General features: G+C 39.1%; 1 protein-coding gene across 1 annotated transcript in view; it reads right to left on the bottom strand.

Moving 5' to 3' along the window:
* The window catches only part of plrg1 (pleiotropic regulator 1), a 22,517-nt gene extending 1,880 nt beyond the window's left edge, over window positions 1–20,637 (bottom strand). The window contains exons 1-14 of the mRNA XM_061984123.1: window positions 20,465–20,637; window positions 17,456–17,562; window positions 13,866–14,002; window positions 11,275–11,331; window positions 11,090–11,183; window positions 8,130–8,220; window positions 7,966–8,064; window positions 7,794–7,886; window positions 5,677–5,826; window positions 4,019–4,120; window positions 3,835–3,937; window positions 3,645–3,753; window positions 317–456; window positions 47–240 (exon numbers count right to left, since the gene is read on the bottom strand). Of these exons, the coding sequence (XP_061840107.1) occupies window positions 47–240; window positions 317–456; window positions 3,645–3,753; window positions 3,835–3,937; window positions 4,019–4,120; window positions 5,677–5,826; window positions 7,794–7,886; window positions 7,966–8,064; window positions 8,130–8,220; window positions 11,090–11,183; window positions 11,275–11,331; window positions 13,866–14,002; window positions 17,456–17,562; window positions 20,465–20,473 (1,485 nt within the window). The 5' untranslated portion in view covers window positions 20,474–20,637. The remainder of the gene's footprint in view (window positions 1–46; window positions 241–316; window positions 457–3,644; window positions 3,754–3,834; window positions 3,938–4,018; window positions 4,121–5,676; window positions 5,827–7,793; window positions 7,887–7,965; window positions 8,065–8,129; window positions 8,221–11,089; window positions 11,184–11,274; window positions 11,332–13,865; window positions 14,003–17,455; window positions 17,563–20,464) is intronic.

Below are 20,637 nucleotides of genomic sequence, written 5' to 3'. Positions count from 1 at the left end.
ACAAAATAACAACAGTATAATCATCAAATAATAAGAAGAGACTTACGGCAGTGTCGTCCTCTTTGTACACTTTGATAGTCTTGTCCGCCTCGGCCGTGATCAGGCGACTCTCAGAGTTGTCGAACAAGCAGGCGAAGATGCCCGACTCGCTGTCCAAGGACCCGGGCTGCACGGCGGCGTGGATGCGCTGGAAGTTGTAGCCGGTCCTCCAGTCCCACATGTGGATGGTCCCGTTGTCGGCTGCAGGAGAAGGACGACGCGGCGCCGTGTTAGCGCGTCACCGAGCAAAAACACTTTCTGCCTCAATCGAAAGTACCTCCGGAGACGAGCACGCCGTCGGAGTTGACGGCCAGCGTGTTGATGATGGCGTTGTGTCCCGAGAGGTTCTGGATGAATTTTCCGTCAGGGAACATCCACTGCTTGATGTTGTCGGCCGAACCCGAGGCAAAGGTGTATCTGTCACACACACAGGAAGTTACACCTCACACCACAAGTCGTCCTCAGGAGGCCACAAAACCTTATTACTGTTGGGAATGGTCTGATACAACTTCCTATACACCGCTGATATTGATTTGATATCAGCGGGAATCAGACATGCTACATTGTAGTGTTGACTGTTGGGAAATTTTGGATCAAGTGAAATAATTCAAACGATGCTAGATATTAAAAACATAATTACTGTATGTCTTTGTCTTTAGGTTGAAGTGGAGAGGATTTTATTTTTATTTTGCGACAATTCTTTAAACGACACAGTAAGATAAATGACGCAGACACGTTTGTTACTGGATACTTTCTAATTTGCTTCTGCCTTTGAGACTTTGTATATGCAAGTACCGTTTATAGACTATAAGCCACTACCTTCCCCCCATGCTTTGAATCCTGCGGCTTATAAAACAGTGCGACTAATTTGTGCGATTTTTCTTCTTCGCTGACGCTCAAAATATTTTGTGTTCAACTAATTTTCACAATGGACCGACAGAGACACTGAAAAGGTGTGTTGTTTGTGCTTTGGCACCATCTTGTGGACGAGTTGGCTCACTGTGTGTGCTGCGGCTTGACAATGTGTTTACAGTTTCTTGCCTTGAACCAGAAAAATAAATAACCGTCCATAGCCTTTCTGCTGGAATGGATTCTTCATTCATCACTTCAAGCAAGGTTTGTAAGTATTACAATATAACTTCAACTATTCATACTTACCGTACTAAACCGTCCCTTGTGTGATGTCTGTAGGAGTGTTTTCATGCGTATGTGTACGTGCTATCGTAATGTAATCAAGCTAGCATTGTTAGCATTAGCGAATATGCTAACACGTTTACACGTGTCTGTGTTAGTATTAGTAACTTACAACGGCATTTGTTTTGTATTGTTTCAGTTTCGTAACTTCACCCAAACGTCACTGTGGAGTTATTGAGTCTGTTTAGTTCATTAGATAACTAGCCTCCGCAGCTAGCGGGTCCATGATGATGACTTCTGTTTTGTTTGATCAACCGTTTTACTGCCGTGTTACAGACAACATTTGGAAACAATTAAGTTATGTAAACATTTACAAAATCTTTAGTAAAGGTATATACTAGGGATGTCTGATAATGGCTTTTTGCCGATATCCGATATTGTCCAACTCTTTAATTACCGATACCGATATATACAGTCGTGGAATTAACCCATTATTATGCCTAATTTGGACAACCAGGTATGGTGAAGATAAGGTCCTTTTTAAAAAAATAAATAAAATAAGATAGATAAATTAAAAACATTTTCTTGAATAAAAAAGAAAGTAAAACAATATAAAAACAGTTACCGTATTTTTCTGACTATAAGTCGCAGTTTTTTTTCATAGTTTGGTCGGGCTCCAGTTCGACTTATATATGTTTTTTTCCTTCTTTATTATGCATTTTCGGCAGGTGCGACTTATACTCCGAAAAATACGGTACATAGAAACTAGTAATGAATGAAAATGAGTAAAATTAACTGTTAAAGGTTAGTACTATTAGTGGACCAGCAGCACGCACAATCATGTGTGCTTACGGACTGTATCCCTGCAGACTGTATTGATATATATTGATATTTAATGTAGGAATATTAATAACAGAAAGAAACAACCCTTTTGTGTGAATGAGTGTGAATAGGGGAGGAAGGTTTTTTGGGTTGGTGCACTAATTATAAGTGTATCTTGTGTTTTTCATGTTGATTTAATAAAAACAAAAAAAATTAAAAACTGATACCGATAATAAAAAAAGACGATACCGATAATTTCCGATGTTACATTTTAAAGCATTTATCAATGTCATCTCTAGTCTATACCGTATTTTTCGGATTATAAATCGCTGTTTTTTTCATAGTGTGGGGTGCGACTTATACTCAGGAGCGATTTATGTGTGAAATTATTAACACATTACTGTAAAATATCAAATAATATTTATCTCATTCACGTAAGAGACTAGACGTACCGATAGAAGAGGAAGTGGCGCATTGTCTACCTTTGGAGTTGGCAGAGTTGTTTAGAAGCGACACCGAGGAAGAAGATTTCATGGGATTTAGCGATTAGGAGTGACAGAATGTTTGGTAAACGTATAGCATGTTCTATATGTTATAGTTATAGAATGACTCTTACCATAATATGTTACGTTAACATACCAGGCACGTTCTCAGTTGGTTATTTATGCCTCATATAACGTACACTTATTCAGCCTGTTGTTCACTATTCTTTATTTATTTTAAATTGCCTTTCAAATATCTATTCTTGGTGTTGGCTTTTATCAAATAAATTTCCCCCAAAAATGTGACTTATACTCCAGTGCGACTTATATATGTTTTTTTCCTTCTTTATTATGCATTTTCGGCCGGTGCGACGTATACTCCGGAGCGATTTATAGTCCGAAAAATACGGTAGGTGTTGTTTAGCTGCGTGCTCCTAGTAGCCTTATCTTTTGTAAATGACTTGACTGAAATCGAAGAAAAGAACAAACTTGTGTGCTTATTGCAGGACATGGCTGGCTGTCCAGCTTTGCACAAGTAGGACTGCTTCTATTGGAGGGTTTAGATGCAAGCTGATAAACCCCATACTTGTTTTTTGCTAGAATTAGGTCGGCTCAACCCTGGAAGCTATACAGTTTTACAAAAAACTGCTCATTAATGGAGAAGACGCATAGGAAGTGGCTGGACAGCTTCATGGGTAACTTGTTTCGTTATTTTTGATTTGATTCAAATATTATGTATATTGTATAATCATATTGATATTAGGTGTATATGCGTATTATCTGCAGTGATACTGGCCCTTGGACAAATGTAGTTAGGGGAGCCCTGCTCTACACCCTTTTAAAAGGCAATATATTTTATGTCCACTTGAGGGCAGCAAAGAGCACCATTGACCACTTCTTACTTTCACATTATAGCTGAAGATGAACAAACTTAATCAGAATCAGCTTTATTGTCATTACGCAAGGTAACGAGATTGAGGCCATTCCATACAGTGCGATGTGTGCATGCTAGAAAATGTGGGAACTAAAAGGGGAACTTTGGAACTGATTGAGGAGGCGTAAAAATCTGGAAAGTGAGGAGAAATTTGAACAGTTTGATTTTTAAATTGGCGACGACAAACTCAGTGATAAGTTCGAAAAGGTTTGGTTAGGATGTTATTAACTCACTGTCTGGGATGCTGCACCACGGTCCTCACAGACTTCTTGTGGTTGGTCAGCGTCGCTCTGGTTTTCCCGGCAATCAGATCCCACAACCTGATGGTTGAATCGTGGCTGCCTGCAAGGGAACACGTCACACGGTTTAGGCTTCATACTTCTGGCACAGCAAGCGACGGCTCAAGAAGCGTTGTTTTGGTACCCGTGATGATTTGAGGCTCGGCTGCCTGACACCTGACCGTGGCCACCGTGTTGGTGTGACCGGTCAACGTGTGTGCGTTGGCTTTGCTCCTGATGTCCCACACCTGAACAAGAACACACAAGCGAGAAGTTGTTTACCGACAACAAGTGGGTACCAAAATAAAGCGTCGGAAGGCGAGGCTTACCCTCGCCGTGGAGTCTCTGCTGCACGTTACCAACACGTCAATGGTGGGGTGGAGGTCCAGGTCATACACGGCGCTCAGGTGGCCATGGTAGTGCCTGATGACCTGCCAACACAACAACAGCATTGCTGTAAATTAGGAATGTCCAAACTTTTTCCCCTAGGGGCTAAAAAAACAAAAAATTTGGTCGAGGGCCAAAAGCCGACTGCATGTAAAAAAAATGGTCAAATGGGTTATACTTGTATAGCGCTTTTGAGTACCTTCAAGGTACTCAAAGTGCTTTCACAGTATTTCCACATTCACACACTGAGGGTGAAGTGTCTTGATCAAGGACACAACGAACGGGACTAAGTTGGTAGAAGGTGGGGATTGAACCAGGAACCCTCAGGTTGCTGACACGGCCACTCTCCCAACCGCGCCGTAAAATAACTCTCTCTACATATGTGTGTGTACATATTATATCAATATAATGAATATATATTTAATATAATTGGATATTTAGCATAAGTGAAAGTTCATCTCCTTCCATGTTTACTTGCACGACAACATCCTAAAAGTTTTGTAATCAATCAGAAATATCAAGCAGCTAAAATGCACCAAACATGGATAAGTGTGAGGAGTGTTTTGCATTTTCCCATCATGCTTTGTAATGGATTTAAATAGAATTCATGGTGCATCGATGTTTTTTATAATATCCACAAGTTGTGTTGTATTGTGTTATGTGTGACAACATGACTAGGGGAGGTTGTTTGCATTGGGTCATATAAGTAATTGCTGCGCTTAGAATCATTGAAAGCATGATAACTGGTCTATTGGTGAATTACTCATGTTGTCCACAAGATTATATCAAAGCACCAGCATATAAATTGACTTAAATTCTCCTTGAGGCCAGCTGGCGGGCTGTAGTTTAGACAGTGGCCTAGTGGTTAGAGTGTCCACCCTGAGATCGGTAGGTTGTGAGTTCAAACCCCGGCGAGTCATACCAAAGACTATAAAAATGGGACCCATTACCTCCCTGCTTGGCACTCAGCATCAAGGGTTGGAATTGGGGGTTAAATCACCAAAATGATTCCCGGGCGCGGCCAACGCTGCTGCTCACTGCTCTCCTCACCTCCCAGGGGGTGATCAAGGGTGATGGGTCAAATGCAGAGAATAATTTCGCCACACCTAGTGTGTGTGTGTGACTATCATTGGTACTTTAACAACCCTGTTGTAAATGCTCTGATTAAAACTGGATTGGCAGCCATTTTTAAAGTTTGAAGTTTAAACATGATTCAAACCCTTTCGACTACATTTATGAACAGGAATGTTGTACAACACAACTAATGTAATAGCGGTCAGGAGCAAACTGCTCAGTCAGAGTTACTGGCCCTGATGAGTTTATCAACAATAACTTGTAAACAGTGCGACAAATGTAACACACATGACTCACAAACTTTTTACAGCGCATTCAGGGTTAAAGCTTTGAGATTTTAAACGAACATCACACTTCAAATGCAGCTGCTGCCATCTTGTAGTCTCCTAAAAATACAGCAAGAGGTTGCCTACAGCCACAACTCTTGTTGTTAGACCCAAGCGGTTTATTTGCTTTCATAAACCACACACCTGGCAAGCCTCGTTCATTGAGCATTATATGTTGGATTTAAAAAAACAGGACTGACCTTGTTGTACTCCAAATCCCAGCACTTGACCTGCTTGTCCTCACCGCAGGAGAAGAGGTAGGGGCTGCGTTTGCTGACAGCTACGCCGCGCACCGTGCTGATGTGTCCCGTTAGCGACAGCTTCAGCTTCCCGCTAGCCAGGTCCCAAATCTTTCAGGAAGAGAGATTAAAAAAAATTAAAACCACTTAATGTCGGGAAAATTGTGATGTTTGCTTGAAATTTAAAATAAATACAGAATATAATTATTTGTTATGATTCTCTCAAGAAAAATACCAACAATCCTGATGCTGTAATGTGACCGTTCAGATAACTGATAACAATTGTGTGGATTTAAGATAAAAAATGAACTTAAAGGGAAGCTTCATAGGTACACTAAAATACTACAGAACTAATAACTTAATGATTGTGGGTGGTGTAGAACCTTTATATTGATCAATATCACAAATATATGTTATATACACACGTCATAAGGTACTATATATTAGATTTGGGTGATGTATTGATATCAATAGATATCGCAATAGACAAGTAATTGATATCAATAAAAAATGCGTTGGGTAAAAAACATTCAATAATTATTTTTGTTCTTTGTCGAAAGAAAGCGGAAGTTGCAAAGCAAGGTTGGTTGCACTAACAAAGGCACTCGCTCTCTGGTAACCCAGCAACGCAGGAAGTGATCACTGATCAGTGGGAGTGACACGTTAACAGCCAATCAGGTAACAGTATCAACTATCAGGTTTGTTTGTACCATCTTGTTGTCTCGCGGTTGATTCTTTACATGGAGTGAGAATAGAAAGTAAAAATGAAGAAATTGTCGATAAAACAGTAAAATTCACCAAGACAGTATGGCAGTTTTTTGGATTTTTTTAAAAAGTGACCGTTGTCAGACCAATGTGGTCTGTAAATTATGCAAGGTGCTCGTCCCCACCAAGACCGGTAATACCACACCACCTTAGGTGTGCTCACCCTTTAGAGCAGAGCTGTAACTTCCTGGCACTAAACCCGCAGAAAATATTTTTTCTCAGGTTTCTCAATGTTAACATTTTCAAACTTTGTTACACTTCATTAAGCATTTCTTACATATTTCTTATTTCTGCACCTGCATTTTAAGAGGTTATTGTTCAAGTGTTCAATGTGATTTTACAATGTTGTATACATTGTTTAAATGTTTTCCATGCGCGTGTAATACACATTTTCTTTCCTTTCTGCCTTGACAGCTGAAGGGTTTATATTTAGGGGAAGGCTACATTTGAAATAAAAATGTTTACATTTAATATATTTTTCTCCTGGTCTTTATTTTTGATAGGTCATAAAAAATATCACTCATTATCGATAACGCCTGACACAAAACAATTATATCGTGATAGTTTTCAGCCATATCGCCCAACCCTACCATAAATAATAATTTTAAAAATATTTCAGTTATTACAAAATATTGTTTTGGGTCCTTTAAAAGGCGCTTTAAAAATCCAAGGTACGATAGTGAACCTGTTTAGTTTGACCCCACTTTGGACCAAGTGACTCACATTGGCATAGGCGGTGGTCAACATAGCCAAAATCGAAACTAGCAATTGCGTGCAATTTGTCCAGTGACAAGGAGAATCGATGATAATAAAGGATGTTTGAAGTTACCTTTTTTTTTTTTTTTTTTAATCGTGGTTTTCCTCCATTTGTACATCATTTTAACATAGATTATGGTGATATTTTATAACCTTATCTAACAGAGCTGCTGCGGTAATTTAGTTGTAAGACTACAATGACAATGTTTTCATACATGTGCAAATCTTTCTTTGAGATGGCTAACAATCAAAAATAAATGTGTGCATTTTGCTAGTTGCTGTGGTAGAATTCAGGTAAACACTGCGAAAGCTTTTATTTTGAAGTTAACTTAACAGGAAGTCACTGTGAGCAAATTTGAATGCTGAGTAACTAGACACTAGTTATGTTGCGGCTAAGTCATAATGATTAAGTTAACAATACTACAACATTAAAGCAGGTTACACTATAGAAATACTTAACTGTCTGGCATGGCATTTCATTAAGAGTATTTTGAGAGTTAACACATTGGAGTTGAGAGTAAAAAGAACAAAGGCTATTTCTTATGAGTGTCATTCACCTTTATGGTTCTATCGGCAGAGCCGGTCACAAACCACTGATTGCCGGGCTCCACAGCGATGGAGCGCACCCAGCCGAGGTGACCACTGATGACCTGTCACGTGAAAAACACATAACTCTCAACAACAGTTTAGCTCACGGTTGACATTACTTATATATTTTTTTAAACTTACGCGAAACAGTTTCCAGGGCGGATGCCACTGAGGTTTGGGCATGGTTGGCGCTCTCCTAAGGAGAGAATTATTCCTGGTGCCGCCTCCTTCCATGATCGACTGCACGGGGAAATAAAATCATCAGCGTTTTGTGAGTTGGAAGTTAAAAAAATGACAAGACTTACCAAGGCGCTCGAAGGCGGGCGAGAACGTTCTGTGGTGCCCGCATGTCGATGGATGTCCGAAACACTGGCGGCTGTTCGGCTGGTGTCTTGGCTGAAACATTTTTAATTATTGGCATATCATTTGTGTTGTTTTCATAAAGTCTAGTTTGTATATGAACCACTTTTACACTTTTTTAGTTGTTTATTTGAAGTTTCTGCTCTGAATGCACATATATAAGTAAATTATGCAATTATCCGGTGTTATTTCTACAGTTTTATCTGTACTTCATAATGTACTCAGTATAGTGATGAATACCGTTCCCATCTGAACCAATACAGTACCAATTTCTGGTACCTGGGAATAGGGATGATACTTGAAACCGGTTTTCCCGGTTGTTCGATAAGAAAAGAACCGAGTCCTCGGGCTCGAATCCCTTTTTGAGAACCGGTACCCGTTATCGAGACCACTACAGTAAAGAAAAAGAGTTGGTTCTTTATTCGAATCCGTGGGAACGAATCCCGTCCCGACCAGAAATGCCCCTTGAGACATCACAAGAAATGACGTCACGTAGCTCAGTCATTAGGCGCAGATAGGGAAAGCAGGAAAAACAATGGACCGGAAAAAGCGCTCCAAGGTGTAATAAAGTTCAAAACAAAAGGTATACCGGTAGTCCAATGAATAACTTTACTGAGAGATTTGAGCAGGGTACAAACACATGACGAACACTTTTACAACCAACCGGAAACATAGCAACCAGGCTAGCAACGCACCTCCTTTACGTCAGCTATCGCAACGTTCTTAAAGCAACCGCAGCACATACATATATATATACTACATATATGACATGATCTCCCTTTTTTAACTTTTATTTTTCTTTCCTTGTAAACAAAACAAAATCACACTGTATATGTGTTGTCTAATTATAAATAATGCAGACGAGGCGTGTTGGCTGAGTTCTTGACGTTTACTTTCACAGCGTGCTCATAACCTCATTCTTAGCTGCCGGGTGGCAACATGCAACAACACTTTTCGGGGCTACCGCGCATGCTCGTCACTCCCGTTGCATGATGGGTAGTGTAGTTGTTATATTCCCTAGCTCATAACATCACATCTTTCCCCCTATAAAGAAATAATGTTAACTCAATAAAGTGTATTTCTTTTTTTAGCTTTAACTTTTCATTTTTTAGCACTGTAACCACATTTGCAAACAACTTTTCTCTTCATAGAATTTTCTTTCAATAAAGAAATAAAGTGCAACAATGTCAAAGCATCATAACAAACAGTTATGTCAAATAGCAGCAGAAGTGCACTTTTTGGAGAGCTGTATTATTTTAAGTTTTGTGCCCAAGGAACTGATTTTATTTAACACTATATTATTATTTATACACCTATAGTGATCACAGAGACAGGTTATTTTTGTGTTACTGTGTATATTTGTTTTTTTGAAAAATCCCACTTAATATACTTTGGGTAACAACAGTCAATATTTACTTATTTTATTTTTTTAGGGGGGTAACAGTCAATATGTATTTATTTATTAGATTTTATTTTTTTCTTATATAATAAAAGTGAGCTTTTGTTAAACCAAATATTGTGTGTTTTTTTCCATATACAACAACCTATCTGGACTCGATAAGAGAATCGATAAGGAATCGGTTCGATAAGAGGATTCGATAATAGGCTCAAACGCGATAATTTCTTATCAAACATCATCCCTACCTGGGAATCGATACCGAGAATCAACAATACCAATTTTCAGTACTTTTGTGTGTGTTATTAGAAGTTAATTGTTGAATTTTTATTTTGTTTTTTTCAATGAGCTGATTATAAGAATTCTGCAGTCCAGTTGTTATATAATCAGAATCAGGATCATCCATCCATCCATCCATTTTCTACCGCTTATTCCCTTTTGGGGTCGCGGGGGGCGCTGGTCAGACATACTTTATTAATCCCTGAGGGGAAATTAACATTTTCAGCACAATCCCATTCAAGAGCAGACAAACATTACAGGGAGACAATACAGGATCGCTATAATTACATTTAAGTCTCATTTGCAATGCAATTGCACTTCCATGACATTAGATGGCAGTACTGTATAGGCTATGTATGGAATGTTGTAACTCGGAAGTAACTTTTTCCAGAAAGACTATTATGTTATGTTGTGCCCTACAAAGTGCTAATACTGTAAGTAATGTGCTTATTATACACCAGCTGTTTGCTTTTAACATTAATCTTAGTTGTAGTTTTCATTACTAAATTTGGAGGTGTTGAAATCGCCATGTAAAATCGCTAATGTGTAAAATCGCTAATGTGAATAGTCTCTGGCAAATTCAATTAACATCAAACTAGCGCATTTTGGAAAAGCGGTTGAGTGCTGCTTGAGTGATTGTTTACGTGAGGCGGTGTTTAGTCTGCAACCGGATGTGACATCAGGTGCAACAAAGGTGTCAAATCATGGCACCGTTTGATTTAGTAGTAATGACGGAATTTACTTGGAGCCTATAAAAGTACTAAGTTTGGTACCCATCTCTAACTCGGTAATTATGTACTGTTATTTTTTCCTTCTGACTAGCTGAGAACCTCTGATTTACAGCAAAATATTTGAACTTACTAAATATGTAAAGTATTCAAGGACATCATTATTTTCCACATTTATTACTGCATTGAAAAACTGAAAAATTAGCATTTTAAATGTATATTATTATTATTAATCTATTTAATTATAGTAACTCATAGTTAAAGCATTTTTCACTATTCATGTGTTCAATATATAAAAAAATATTATATCTAAATTAAGATCCAATGCGGTTGTACTAGAGACGCATGCTTGGTTCATTTTGGAGTAGACAACAACGGTTCCTTCCTGGCGTCCAAGTGCAAACAGTTGTGCAATATCCTGAACTGTATTAAAGTGTATCGTGTCGTCTTCTTTTTTTCCAATTTTTCCAAGATGTTTGTGTGTCACAGTGACTTTTCTCACCTGGCTTGTGAAGGCGGCAGCGCCAACGCCATGGAATGGACTCCGGCCTCACTGGGGTTTCTGTGCAACTTAGTAGTTGCGGTCAGCGCCACTCCTGATGGGTGTAATTCATAAAAAGCACTTCAAAATCGCGTGTTGAAAAATATAATCAAATACTTTTTTTTGTTTGTCAAAGCATAGCTTACCGGGTCCAGAAGGGTAAGCATGCGTTCCAGTGATCATGTACTCTGGGTCATCTGATGCTAAATAACACAGAAAATCATCACTAAATGAGTAATGAAAATATCCCCTACTCTGAAAAACGTGTCATTTTAATAATGTTCTGACATTATTATGTGTCCCTAGATGCTGCTTATGACCACCAAATATAAGGAACATTTTCATCTTTTGAGAGAATATGTGCTCTAACACACTCTTTTGGAGTGGGGGCTTTTCAGGCCATCATGAAAGAAAAACCTCCTTCCCCGTGGACATTATACTACCCACATCTAGCTATATGCACAACACTTAAAATAACTAAACCAAATTGTAAAAGGCTTCGCTACACATCTTAACTTTTGACGACTATCCATCCATCAGCTGCAGACTTTGAGAGCTGTAAGTTTGATGATTTGTTTTTTTCTTAAGCAAATATGTTAACCTGCTGAAATGTGAGTGTAATGTAGCTCACATAGCTATGCTAGTGTTGCTAATTTTTGTGTCTTCTTATCGTATGTGATTGGGATGTAACAAAATGAAAATGTAATGTTTTTATCTTCTTTCGTTATAATTTGTAAAAGTTGTACTGTTTTTTAATGATAAAGAAAAAATTGTGAGTTGGGTGCGCCACGTCGGGTTTGTGTGACCTCACGCAAATTCACTTCCTGTTGTCATATTGCTTCCAGTGAGAGTACCAATCGATTTCTGTATAAGAAAGCACAGCTTGTAGGTTTAATGTACAGAATTGCATATCTTAGTTGTTTTTAAATGGAGAAAGACATTAATGTCTCTTGTTTTCATGTTGGCATTTAAGTTAGTTTTACGATAATTTTCATTTAAAACGGTACTACTAACTAGTAAGTTTTATGGCGGGTTATCATTATACCGTTTATTGTTGCATCCCTCTACGTGATATATGGCATCTATTACACTGGACAAGTGCAGAGTTGTAAAAAGTTGATGAAGTACACAATAGCCAACACAAAACAATGTATTACCAGGCGCTGCTTACTAAAAAAAACTTTACATTGGTCAAAATTATAGCATAATGGCTCGATTTTGGACAGCACAGTTCCAATATATCCTTTTGAGAAACTGACATTTAATTAAAATTGATTCAAAATATTATAATATATGACATTTAATGCATCAGCTTATTAAGACAACATTCAGGGCAAAAGTAAAGTTGTTATGTTTTAGAACACGGGTGTCAGAGGGCCGCATGTAAATATATATCAATATGATCTTAAAATTGCCTCATGATATTATTACAGATATTTACCGTTTTTTAATTACAAAAAAGTTTGTATATATTGTTACATCGTCAGAGAACATTAAAGTTTAGAACAGGGGTGTCCAAAGCGCGGCCCACAGCAAATTTTTGAACGGCCCGCGGCACATTCTAAAAATACTATCACCAAAATTTCCAGAATTTTTTTTTTAAACTGTGACTGCTTAAAAATGAATATTGATTCAAAATCAGTGTTGTTATGAAATATTGACTTATTCAAGGCCACAATTACTTCACATCAAATATTGCACTTTGACATTATTTGGGGGAAAATATTGCACATTCTCTGTGTTTGCCATAAAAAAACAAGGTTTTCCTTAACAAAAAAGGCATAACATATAAATCAATTCTAACTATTTATTGAGGAAAAGATCTGAAGTTGATCTATGAAAAAAAAAAATGAATATGACTTATTTTTACGACTGAGGCCCTTCTGGGTCCCTAAGACCAAACTTGAGGGGAGACCTGAAGGTTAAAAAAAAATCGATATATTGTAATGGTTTTGAAAATGAAAATATCAAAATGGCCCTTGCATGCTTTGATTTTTCAGTGTGTGTCAATCAGTGAAAAAATTTTGGACACCCCTAATTTAGAACATAAGCATTATTCTATTGACGCACATTATTTGCGGACAACATAAAACGATGTGGCTGACCAGATCTGGCCCTTGGGGTTGAGTTTGACACCTAAGTTCTATCTTAAAATTCTTTCATTTTGTCAAAACTTGACAGTGCACCTTATAACCCGGTGCGCCTAATGTACGGAATCATTTTGGTTGTGCTTACCGACCTCAAAGCTATTTTATTTTGTATATGGTGTAATGATAAGTGTGAACAGTAGATGTGTGTCCTGGGCATGACGTTAAAGTGCATCCGGCAGTGGAGGCTCCTCTATGGGGTCTTGGGGCACTAGGAGGTTAACCCCTTTACTACTGTTACCCCAGGTGGCCCTTGGCAAAGGCCTAGTACCTGACTGCCCCCTAGCCAGGGATATGGTGAAGACCTCAACGGCGGAGCAGGCAGAAGACGGTAAATTTAAGAACTACCACATCGGCTGCGATGGCGGAAGAAGGCTGCAGCAGAAAAGGGTCCCCAGTCGTCTTGGACTCCATGCCACTGGACCCTGACCCGATTCTGTCAAGGATCGTGTGGTGACTGTCTGTGCACCAGACTCCCCACGTAAAACAAAGTCACGCACAGGCATCCTCCATAAAGGGATACACCCCTACCAGGAGGATCGTCATACTCGTTCGAGTGACCGCCGATGATGATGATGATCGTGTGTTACCTGGCTGAGTGTAGCTCTGCTGGGCTTGCATGCTGATAGAAGTCTGAGGGATTCTGTCCTTGGTTTCCTTCAAGATCGGCATGTGTAGAACTGCATTATAATCTGCTTTCAGCTTCACGGCCATCTTCAGCTTGTGACTAAACACACACAGAAAAAAATTTAGGACAATGTAATTCACACACACACTGTTGCCGTTAGCACTTTTTGTGTCTTTTTACGCATTGAAATCAGAGAGGACGCGCATTTCCGTAAGTTCGCGTGTCCCCGGGACGCATATATATATATATTTCTTTTTACCGACCCTGCCTTCTCCGGGTCAAAACTCCAATTAGCTTGTTTTTTAACGATTATCGCTTTCCGCCGGTGTTTTGTTTATATTTGCCGGGTCAAATTTCCGTCCCCGTTTATAGCCTTTTTTTGGTCGTAAATTTTGATTTGCCGAAAGTTTTATCAATCACAAATACTGCCTCAGTTTGCACTCGGACAACTTTAACGCAAGGGGCTGTCAAAAGAAAGACTTCATGGTAAACACTAAGGTGCGTTATGATAAACATGCATGCGTCGCCAGGCTCTGCTTTTTATCGTTAGACTTATCAGATTTAATTTTTTATAAAAAAAAGGAACATTTTTATAGCAGTGGTGTCAAAAGTGTGGCCCGGAGGCCATTTGCGGCCCACAGCTAATGTTTTAAAGGCCTATGGCACATTCTAAAAATACTATTAAAATAAACAAAAACATAACAAAAGTGGAATAAAGAAGCTTACAGGTGAAATGTAATTTTGAAAAAGTTGCAATGTTGACTAATAAAACAAAGCTGTTTTTTTCTTTAAAACTGTCATTGCTCAAAACATAATATTGAATCGAAATTATTGTTTTTATGAATTATTGACCTATCTAAGGCTCCAATAACTTCACATCAAATATTCCACATAGAAAAATATTTTTTGTGGAAGATTTTGTATATTTTGTGTGTTTGACATAAAAAAACTTTTGTATGGACAAAAAAGGCCAGAAAACAAACAAAAAAAACTACATAAGAAAAAACGAAAAACTTAGAATTGACGGATAGATGTAGACTTAGAGATTTAAGCGTTAAATCAATAATGCATATATGCCCTGGCACACGATTATCATAAGTTCATGGCCGAAGCAAAAAACTTTACACTTTTATACTGAAATAAATACACCTACAACTTATTAAATCAAAATATAGAAAAGAAATACCAGCAGCGGTAAAGTTTAGATCCATGAAGGAAAGAAGAAAGTGAATGAATGTTTATAACTGAATACATTTACATATGCAAAAAAATTTGTTTTCTTTTTTATTATTTATTTTATGAATTAAAGTAACGTTTATGACAACCTTTTTCCAAAACACAATATAGAATGTGAGATATAACAGGATAATGCATACATTTATCATTTGTTTTCAAAACGGTTACAAAAAGTGGGACCCCATTTTTATGACTTAATAGGGTCACTGGGACCCCATTTTGAAAATCCTAGCGCCAACACTGCACACAGGTAAACTATCATTTATACAGGAAGGTCCACAAGTATTTGCACACCCTGCAATTTTGCAAGTTCTCCTACTTAGAAATTAGGGAGAGGTCTGAAATGTTCATCATAAATGCACTTCTACTGTTAGAGACATAACCTAAAAAGAAAAATCCGGAAATCACATTGTATGATTTTTTAATTATTTATTTGTATGTCACTGGGGTTCATAAGTATTTGCACACATGTGGACATCAGTGTTAATATTTAGTGCGGAAGTCTTTGTTTGCAATTACAGAGGTCAAACATTTCCTATAGTTCTTCACCAGGTTTGCACACACAACAACAGGGATTTTGGCCCACTCCTCCACACAAATCGTCTCTAGATCTGTCAGGTTTCGAGGCTGTCGCCGAGCAAGTTTCAGCTCCCTCCAAAGATTTTCTATTGGATTTAGGTCTGGAGACTGGCTAGGCCACTCCAGAACCTTGACATGCTTGGTATGAAGCCACTCATTGGTTATCCTGGCTGTGTGCTTCAGGTCATTGTCATGTTGGAAGACCCAGCCACGACCCATCTTCAATGCTCTGACTGAGGGAAGGAGGTTTTTAGCCAAAATGTCACAATACATGGTCCCTTTCATCATCTCCTTAATACAGTGCAGTCGTCATGTCCCCTTTGCTGAAAAGCACCCCCAAAGCATGATGTTTCCACCCCCATGCTTCACTGTAGGGATGGTGTTCTTTGGATGATACTGATCCTTCTTTTTCCTCCAAACCCGACGAGTGGAGTTAATACCAAAAACTATTTTGGTCTCATCGGACCACATGACTTTCTCCCATGACTCCTCTGGATCATCCAGATGGTCATTGGCAAACTTCAGACGGGCCTGGACATGGGCTGACTTAAGCAGGGGAACCTTCCGTGCGATGCATGATTTTAAAGCACTACGCCGTAGTGTTCTACTTATAGTAGCCTTGGAAACAGTGCTCCCAGCTCTCTTCAGGTCATTCACCAGCTCCTGCTGTGTAGTTCTGGGCTGATCCTCACTTTTCTTATCATGAGTGATGCCCCACGAGGAGAGATCTTACATGGAGCCCCAGTCCGAGGTAGATTAGCAGTCATGTTTAGCCTCTTCCATTTTCTAACAATTGTTGCAAAAGTTGATCTATTCTCACCAAGCTGCTTCCCAATTGTCCCATATCCTTTTCAATCAATCAATCAATCAATCAATCAATCAATGTTTACTTATATAGCCCTAAATCACTAAAGTCTCAAAGGGCTGCACAAGCCACAACGTGATATTGTGAGAGTCCAGTCCATCGTGGATCTAACATAATAGTGTGAGAGTCCATAGTGGGGCCAGCTTTGTGGAGCTCTACAATTTTGTCTCTGGTCTCTTTTGACAGCTCTTTGGTCTTGCCCATGGTAGCAGTTGGACCTCGACTGACTGTGGGCTCCACAGGTGACTTTAATGAGCTCAAAGGGGTGGTGGGTGGGTGATTAGTTGTGGGGTAAAGGTGGACTTTTTTTAAGGTAGACTGACAGCTCTTTGAGAGTCATAATTCTTGCTGATTCTCATGTGTGCAAATACTTATGAACCCCAGTAACATCCATCCATCCATCCACTTTCTACCGCTTGTCCCTTTTGGGGTCGCGGGGGGTGCTGGATGCCTATCTCAGCTGCATTCGGGCGGAAGGCGGGGTACACCCTGGACAAGTCGCAACCTCATCGCAGGGCCAACACAGATAGACAGACACCATTCACACTAACACACTACAAATAAATCATTTAAAAAAAATCATACAATGTGATTTCCGGATTTTTCCTTTAAGATTATGTCTCTAACAGTGGAAATACATCTAAGATGAACATTTCAGACCTCTCCCTAATTTTTAAGTGGGAGAACTTGCAAAATTGCAGTGTGTGCAAATACTTGTGGACCTCACTGTAACTCTCAGGAGTCCACGACCTCGTGTCCGTGCTTTATTTCGTGGCGGAATGGCAGGATGCGCAGCCTTATAGTTTACGAGCATAGTTTAAAACAAGTTAAAGTGAATTAGGGTGAAAGCGAGGCGGTGTCGTGTTGTTTACCTTTCATCGTCCAACGAGATGGACTTCGCTTGGTCGGACACAAACATGTCGTGAGTCCTCTTGAGCGACCTAAAGACCAGAGTGTGGACCGAGTGCTTCTGGACATCCTGAACACAGCAAAAATATGAATGTCGTTATTTAAATAAAATAACACATTTAAAAAACACTTTAATACCAATGTTTTGGAAAAATATATCACTCTTGAATCAACACAGTAATTAATACTATGATCGATGTTAATTACAAACTAAATGTGGGATGTAAATATTAATGGAAGTATAATTGTTTGTATATAGCAGTGTTTTTCAACCTTTTTTGAGCCAAGGCACATTTTTTGCGTTGAAAAAATCCGGAGGCACACCACCAGCACAAATCGTTAAAAAACGAAACTCAGTTGACAGTAAAAAGTCGTTGTCGCAACTGTCGGATATTAATTCAAACCATAACCAACCATGCATCACTATAGCACTTGTCTCAAAGTAATAATAATAACTGGGATTTATATAGCGCTTTTCTAAGTACCCAAAGTCGCTTTACATGTAGAACCCATCATTCATTCACACCTGGTGGTGGTAAGCTACTTTTATAGCCACAGCTGCCCTGGGGTAGACTGACGGAAGCGTGGCTGCAATTTGCGCCAACGGCCCCTCTGACCACCACCTATCATTCATCATTCAATTCACCGGTGTGAGTGGCACCGGGGGCAAAGGGTGAAGTGTCCCGCCCAAGGACACAACGGCAGCGATTTTTTATTTTTTTTTTGGATGGCAAGAGGCGGGGAGCGAACCTGCAACCCTCAGGTTTCTGGCACGGTTGCTCTACCCACTACGCCATGCCGCCAAAGTAGGTCTACTGTCACGACCTGTCAAATCCCGCCCTGACTTATTTTGAGTTTTTCAGTGTTTTCCCGTGTGTAGTGTTTTAGTTCTTGTCTTGCGCTCCTATTTTGGTGTTGATTGTCATGTCATGTACAAATGTACTTTGTGGACGCCGTCTGCTCCACACGCTGTAAGTCTTTGCTGTTGCCCAGCATTCTGCTTTTGTTTACTTTGTAGCCAGTTCAGTTTTAGTTTCGTTCTACATAGCTTTCCTTAAGCTTCAATGCCTTTTCTTAGGGGCACTCACCTTTTGTTTATTTTTGGTTTAAAGGGGAACATTATCACCAGACCTATGTAAGCGTCAATATATACCTTGATGTTGCAGAAAAAAGACCATCTATTTTTTTTAACCGATTTCCGAACTCTAAATGGGTGAATTTTGGCAAATTAAACGCCTTTCTATTTTTCGCTCTCGGAGCGATGACGTCACAACGTGACGTCACATCGGGAAGCAATCCGCCATTTTCTCAAACACATCATCGTCGGTGTGTTGTCGGAGGGTGTAACAACACAAACAGGGACGGATTCAAGTTGCACCAGTGGCCCAAAGATGCAAAAGTGGCAAGAAATTGGACGAAATTTGTTCAAAATACGAGGCTGTGGGGAAAGCCGACGAAATGGTCAGTCGTTTGTTCCACACACTTTACCGACGAAAGCTATGCTATGACAGAGATGGCAAGAATGTGTGGATATCCTGCGACACTCAAAGCAGATGCATTTCCAACGATAAAGTCAAAGAAATCTGCCGCCAGACCCCCAGTGAATCTGCCTTATGCCACCGAAGATGATCAAGAGAAGAATGTCGACCCTAGCTTCCCTGGCCTGCTGACATCAACTCCAAAACTGGACAGATCAGCTTTCAGGAAAAGAGAGCGGATGAGGGTATGTCTACAGAATATATTAATTGATGAAAACTTTATTCATTACTCGCGGTTTTACGTAAATTATTATACATAAACTGTGTTTACCAATAATTTCGCTTAAAAACATTTATTTTTTTCAATCATTCGAGTACATTCGGGTAGTCTTGTGTAATGCAGTATTTTATGTCTATTTATGTATGGTTAACCTGAGTAAAGTCTCCCCATTATTTTGTTACAGGTGTTACAGGTTGTTAGTTGTTAGTTTCCTTTAATGCCAAACAAACTAATACCAATCGTTGGTTAGAAGGCGATCGCCGAATTCGTCCTCGCTTTCTCCCGTGTCGCTGGCTGTCGTGTCGTTTTTGTCGGTTTCGCTTGCATACGCTTCAAACCGATATGGCTCAATAGCTTCAGTTTCTTCTTCAATTTCGTTTTCGCTACCTGCCTCCACACTACAACCATCCGTTTCAATACATGCGTAATCTGTTGAATCGCTTAAGCTGCTGAAATCCGAGTCTGAATCCGAGCTAATGTCGCTATACCTTGCTGTTCTATCCGCCATGTTTGTTTGTATTAACATCACTATGTGACGTCACAGGAAAATGGACGGGTGTATATAACAATGGTTAAAATCAGGCACTTTGAAGCTTTTTTTTAGGGATATTGCGTGATGGGTAAAATTTTGAAAAAAACTTATATATAGTATAGTACTTATATGTATATAGTATATAATTGGTACAAAGGTTTAACTTACTTTCTTTAGTTTATTTCGAACATGAACACACTTACAGTATAATACATCATATCATTTCACTTTACATAATGTCCGAAAACTAACTAACTAACTAACACGTGTACAAGGATATTTCACGTCTTTACTGTGTATATAATTGAACAGTGTTTATGTTGTGTACAAGGTGTATTTATAATATGTTGTGCAAAGGAAAATTCATATTTTTAGGAAGCTCATCTTGTATTTGACATTGTTTATAGGGTTAGGCGCAATAAGTGTTCAACCTCAGCCTAAACCCTTTCGGTCTGCAACACTTTCAGTTTATGAATGTACAACTGTTTGTTTATTTGGTTGACCACTGACCGAACCTAAGAAAAATAATAATAAACCAAGAACTAAATTAAAAGAATTAAACGAGCCACACAAATGTACCCCAACATGCCAGCATTAGCAACTCCAGCAATTAGACGGGCCCCAGTACGCAAGCGGGAGCGACTATAAAAAAAAAGCAACCAAAAGCTTTGAAAGTTCTTACCTCAGTCATTGTGGTGACGAATACCCCGCGGATGAAATGTATTCAAAGAACTTAATTTTATTTAGGTGGGAATGAACAGTTTTAATGTAAACTCTTGACGATGTATAACACGCCTTTACACACGAACGACGACCTAACAACCCGGATGTAAACATGAGCGACAGCGACGCTTA

Source organism: Nerophis lumbriciformis, linkage group LG25 (genome assembly GCF_033978685.3).
Source record: "Nerophis lumbriciformis linkage group LG25, RoL_Nlum_v2.1, whole genome shotgun sequence".
Lineage (NCBI taxonomy): Eukaryota > Metazoa > Chordata > Actinopteri > Syngnathiformes > Syngnathidae > Nerophis > Nerophis lumbriciformis.
This window is presented reverse-complemented; position numbering and strand designations above follow the sequence as displayed.